This window comes from Ursus maritimus, unplaced genomic scaffold, assembly GCF_017311325.1.
Source record: "Ursus maritimus isolate PB19 unplaced genomic scaffold, ASM1731132v1 scaffold_11, whole genome shotgun sequence".
NCBI classification, from domain to species: domain Eukaryota; kingdom Metazoa; phylum Chordata; class Mammalia; order Carnivora; family Ursidae; genus Ursus; species Ursus maritimus.
The window spans coordinates 59,365,070-59,371,069 of record NW_024423453.1 but is presented as its reverse complement, the minus strand read 5'-3'; the positions used below and the strand labels follow the sequence as shown (position 1 = coordinate 59,371,069).

At 44.7% G+C, this 6,000-nt stretch overlaps 1 protein-coding gene across 1 annotated transcript in view; it reads right to left on the bottom strand.

Moving 5' to 3' along the window:
• Nucleotides 1–321: 321 nt before the first annotated feature.
• GALNTL6 (polypeptide N-acetylgalactosaminyltransferase like 6) overlaps nucleotides 322–6,000 on the bottom strand; it is a 1,129,500-nt gene continuing 1,123,821 nt past the window's right edge. The window contains exon 12 of the mRNA XM_008705050.2: nucleotides 322–1,609. Coding sequence (XP_008703272.1) covers nucleotides 1,442–1,609 — 168 coding nt within the window. The 3' untranslated portion in view covers nucleotides 322–1,441. The remainder of the gene's footprint in view (nucleotides 1,610–6,000) is intronic.

Below are 6,000 nucleotides of genomic sequence, written 5' to 3'. Positions count from 1 at the left end.
CCGGGACCACAGATACATGCTTACAGAAAAACCAAGCTAAACAGGAACAACAAAAGCACAATAAAACCTTTTTCTACCTGAAGAAGCTTGAGAAACGTGTAACAAACATGACCCTTCCGTCCAAAGACCCATCCCGATGGATCCCTGTATATTCTTCCCCCACCCCTTAATTATTGAAAATTAAGAAAAAAAAAGTCTTTTAAGGATGAAATGTTCCATTCAGTTTTGTAATCATTCCTTTCGTCACCCCTAAAGTATTGTCTCATTAACAGAAAACGGTGTCAGAAAGAACTTTATTAATGGAAATTCCTTCTGTGACCTTCCAAGTGAAACAAAAACATCGTTAATATCAGCAATATAAAACAAATTAAAAACCCCGAAACAAAACAGATGAAACCGCGTCTACGTCCCCAGCACCGATCGCACAGAATCGAAGTGAACCAAGCCGTTTTCGCACATCCCTTGGAGTGTAGATTTATTTGGGTTTCAGAGTCTCCTAAACGAATTACAGCAACCTCACTCCATTTCCTTCCTTAATAAAAAGTATGACTGGACAAACATCAGACTTTTAAAATTCTAAAAGTAATAGAAAAGTAAAAATCGATTTCCTAGGGAAATCCCTCTCCTAAACCCTACATGGTTTTGCTGCTTCTGTGAAATCTTTCTCTTTGGAGTAACTTGGTAGCATAGTTTTTGTTTCGTTTTTAAACTGGATTCATACAAGGGCACTGAATTAGAACTTCAGTGGGTGAACACGAGCCTCGATGAACAGTAGGTTACCTCTGCTCTAAAAGGAAATGTGAACGAAGGAATGTGAACACTGGGAAGTGCGTTTCATGATGGAACTTGAGTCTTAACATTAGACAGCGCACCCTCGTTGGAAAAGAAAAAACGGGAGAACAGAATGGTATGAGCACTCTAAAATCATCTGCAGCACTTTTAAGGGTTAAACCTGCTTACCCCCTTCTTCGTCAGAGAGCGGCACCAGAGAGGACAGTGCACCCCTCCAGAGTGGCCAGTTCTGAACCTGTGGTTTCCTCGGGTTGTCAGAGCAGTCATGCACTCTATTTTCGCCCCCCTCCCACCCAGTTAATAGGATCCATTCATAGCTACTCACTACTGCAGGATTTGACCTGAGAAATGCTAGGATTGATTAACTCAGCAGTTGTTTGCAAAAGTCCTTAAATAATCTTTGCCCTTGGCCAGCAAGGGCACTGCTAGTCTCAAGTTCTCAGATGCAGCTGGTGAGGTTCTCGGCCAAGTTCTTCAGATGCAGGAATTTCTGCAGGACAACCTACTTTGACACGGCATTTACAAATCTTTAAACCAGGCTTCCTGGATCTCGGAAATGTTATTCCTGACTCCTTCGACCCAGATGCTGGCTAAAATTTAGTTCTTATAATCTGTAGGCAATCACTCATTCTTTCCTCCTTTTTTCTTTCTAGGAGCTGGCATGGTGGTTAAATTTGTCTAAAACAGTCATATTAATATGTTCAAAAATCCACTGCTGAGTCTCAGAGAGAGGGTCACATCTGGCCATGAAAATCTTCTTCTCTGCGGGGTTGCAATCCACGCAGCTGTTGCTCACAGGATGGAATAATGTTCTGTCCTGGAGGGATCAGAAAGAGAAGAAAGGGCTGATGTAATACATGGTGAATGGTTTGAACCCAAAATATACAGAGGAAGTAAAATATCCCTATTTATAATTCACTGTATACCCAGAGCGTGAAAACGACACCATCTCCCAAACAAAACAATAGCGGTTTGGATAACCACATGGAGAACAGTGTCGCAGGGTCCGCTGGCTGTATGGAGGGACTCCAGGCAGGTTCGATCAGAAACAAAGAATTCCTTCCTTCACCGTCGGCTTAAAAAAGCGATGCATCCATTTCCTACTCTGTAGTAAGCATTTTGCTACAGGCTTGGGTTTTAAAGATACTGAGTATATGAGGTTGCTTGCCCCTCATGGCGCTGTGTGGGGAGAGGCACATGCTCGGAAACCGTAATTCCGTCCACAGCAAACGAAACAGCAGGTGCACGCGCGCGCGCGCGCACACACACACACACACACACACGAACAGAGCAGTCATAATTTTCCCTCCCTTGGTGTTGAGCCTCTAACGGGACAGAGAAATACAAGAAGAAACAGGAAGCAAATGATCTCGGTGCTCAGCTGGCCTCTTCGGAAGGCACGGGGGCCGAGATCGCTGAGGCACAGGCCGTGTCTCCACGGACAAACTCAACCAACCTCCCTTTCTGCCATTACGGCTCCTCCCGAGGGGCAGTTCTCGCGGCCTTCTGTCGAAGGGAGGAGGCAGCAGTCACTTTTTAAAAAAAAAGTTGCTGAGTCCATGACAGAGCTAGCAGCTCTGTGAGGGAAAGGGGCTACGCGGGCACAAAGGGTAAGCGGTGAGCAAGCCCAGCATCCGAACAGCCTCGAACACACGCCTCTTTTTTTTTTCTTTAAGTAATCTCTGTACCCAGCGTGGGTTTCAAACTCATGACCCCGAGATCAAGAGTCGAACACTCTTCCAACTGAGCCAACCAGGGGCCCCACCACACACCTCTTTTTATTGTTCAAGTAGGGAAAAGGAAGGTAATGTAAAGAGAAAAACTAATCCTTAACTAGTAACAAAAAGGTTTGTCTCAGCCATGCAAAAAACCCGAAACCAACCAAACAAAACAAAACAAAAATTGCCAAGAACATGTAAAAAGTGTTCTCAAGTCATTGCTTGAATTTCGGGACCAAATACGATTTTTTAGGAAATGTTCAGAGGTTCTGATTATGTTCTTTAACTGAGGAATACTTGACTCAATGCTTTCGGAATGACAGAGTTTCTCGGGCAGCCTGTGTAAATATTTCTGGGTTGCTCCTGGATGTTAGGATTCCATCAACCAATATTTAATGTCCTTTTAGGACCCGGATGTTTGCACAGTTAGGCAGCGTGTGAAGGAAGAATAAGGAGGAGAAAGGCAGTGCCCTGCAATTTAGTGCTTGTTTCTGTTTAGTGTAAACAAAGAGCTGGACCTCATACAAAGGCTCACTTTTCTCTTTTGTTTTCTTAAGTTTCCTGGATTTATTGCGGATTTTATTTTCTTTCCACAAAGAGGTGTCCTTCCCCTTTTCTTCCTCTGAGGCTTTGCTACCTTGGCTGCTGTCGGACCCCAGGGGAAGCTCTGAGGAACTCCCTTCTACTCTGGGTGCGGGGAGCAGAGTCTAGGAGGGAGGCAAGCGCGCTCTGCAGCTCACCCCACATATTCTTCTCTCCTGGGGTGAAGCTTACAGTCAGAAACCCCTCCTCACGGCTGTGGTGGTCCCTTGGGCTGCTGTCTCTTTTGTGCCCACCCTCTTGCTTCCCACCGTCTCTCACGCTCAGTCTCCTGCCCCTAACTTCTACCAATTTAGCTACACGGTATATTTAAATCAGTTTTTCAAAGAGCATTCCTAAACTGTTCGATTCCTGAAAATTCTGTGTGACCTACTAAATTCTAATTCCCTTTGTTCCACCTACGTCTGCTTCTTTTTTCCCCTTACTTATCTGCATTTCCTTCTATTGTTCCCTTGGCCAGTAGCTCAAGTGGGGACCTTTATAAGCTCACAGTTTCTCCCCCAAAACACATATTTCTATGAAAGCTAAAAAAATGAAAAAAAAAAAAAAGGAGTAGAACATGTTTCTATTCTCTTCCCTTCACCAGCTTCTGTACTTCAGTAGGGATGCAAAAGCCAAACCGGATTTTCTGACTGGTGTTTTCTGAGCTATAAGGTCATCATATTTCTCCCAGTCTCAAACAGGAACACATGCCTGACATATACAGGTATATGCAAGAGGACTGACAGGATATGCACATTCAGCCCCGCCTGGAAAAATCCAGAATGCTTTCTTTTTTTTCTTTTTTTTTTTTGAATTCTTTTTTAAAAAGATTTTTTATATATTATTTTCTAAAAAGATTTTATTTATTTACTTAACAGAGAGAGAGACAGCAAGAGAGGGAGCACAAGCAGGGGGAGTGGGAGAGGGAGAAATAGTCCTCCTGCTGAGCAGGGAGCCCACTGTGGGGCTCCATCCCAGGACTCTGGGATCATGGCCGGAGCTGAAGGCAGCTGCTTAATGACTGAACCACCAGGCGTCCCTTATACATTCATTTGCCAGAGAGAAAGCAAGAGCACAAGCAGGGGGAGCCGCAGGCAGAGGGAGAAGCAGGCTCCCGGCTGAGCAAGGAGCCTGATGTGGGACTCAATCCCAGGACCCCGGGATCATGACCTGAGCCAAAGGCAGACGCTCAACTGACTGAGGCACCCAGGCGTCCCTGTGTTTTCTCTTATTGTACTTTGTGGTCTCATAGAAGTTGAAAAGTTGAATTCCCTTGACCCATCTGTGGCTGAGAAGCTCCATCAGTACAATGAGAGGGTAGATAAGATTAATCTGTAAGACCTCTCCTGGACATAAAATGGAATGAGCCTTTTATACCAAAGTTCACTGCGGACAGAAATGAATGACAGGGCATCAAACTAGAGATTATCAACAATACTCAGCAGATTGATCATTCTCTGGTTATAGACTGAGCTCTGTTCACCCTTGTCTTTGGGGGTATCCTCCAGGTGCTACAGGAGAAGCTTCTGGAGGCACTGTCTGCCTCCCCAGAGCATGCGTTTGGCCCTTTTGACCTTGGGGGCCACGAACGTTGCCATCTTTATACTTTCTATTCAGCTAAGCTTTGGAATTACAAAGTATCTTTACTGATGACTTTCCTGGCCGGAACTAAGTCAGTGGACGGAGTAATCATTCGTCAATATGGTCTCTTGTTCTATGACAGCCCTTTGCTCCCCTGCCCTTCATCTCACGACAACAGAGGGTGGTAACAGAACTGAATACAGTTTGTTTTTTTTTCCTTTGGAATAGACTTCTGTGTGCTTTGGCAAGTCTGCTGTTCCATAACAATCCTCCTTAAAGGGTGCTTTTGGCTGGACTGTTCCCTGTTCAGTCCTGAGAGGAAAGCAAGAGCATACGCTCTGGCTGTTCACAGTGTCATATGGCAAACTCTACCTTTCCTGTCTCCTCTACCTCTCCCGCCTTCCCTGCCTGCTTCCTCCCTTGTTGCTCCTGTTTGGGTTTTGCCTAAGAAAATGAGAAATCCTTGAGCAGGAAATGAAAAAGTTCACATTTAGGATTGTGGAACTGCCCTTCCTAATCCAATCTGGCCAGACTCATTGTCCAGTTCTGGCCGGTCAGTCTATGCTGTGAAAGGCATGATGGGACTTCTCAGGGGGCTCACTGGAAGGGACACCTCCCTGAAGCTGGCCTGCGATTTGATTGGCATCTGTGTGACGTCATCAGCCGGCACTAAATTCGATTCGATTCCATACTTCTACAGGGTCTGAGTTTTGAAGGCCTGAGTAAGTTGTAGAAAGCATTCCATGCCATTTGCAAGGTAATGTAAGAACAAAATCCCACAGCTACAAAGACAATACAATAAATGTGTGAGTTCACAATGTGTAGAAAGATGACTCTGAGAATAGAGCTCGCACACGGTGGGGGAGAAGGCAACCTATGTTGGGTCAAGGGCTGGGGTTTTGTTCTGCAGGGGATTTGGATCAAATTCCAGTCATGCCAAGTCCTTGTTGTGTGACCTTGGGCAGTATTTAATTCTCTGAACTCCAGCCTCCTCATCTGTAAAAGAGAGATAATAATATATTCCGCACGAGTTTGTTGTGAGGATAAAATGAGTTAATATATGTAAAATCGCTGGCACAATATCCTACATATAATAAGTGCTTCCACTCTGCATCTTCCCCTAATTTATTTTTAGTCAGGGAGCATCCCCAATTCTAAAAATCAGAACATACAAACCATCTGGTCCGAGACCAGCTATTCAAGACCAAACTGCGTTCTCTGAAATCCTGGCAAAAGAGAATTTGCAGAAATCAGCTCCTGCCTCAACCAGTTATCCAAATTGATATACCCGTCCCTTCCGTTTTAAGCAAAAGGATTTACAGAACAA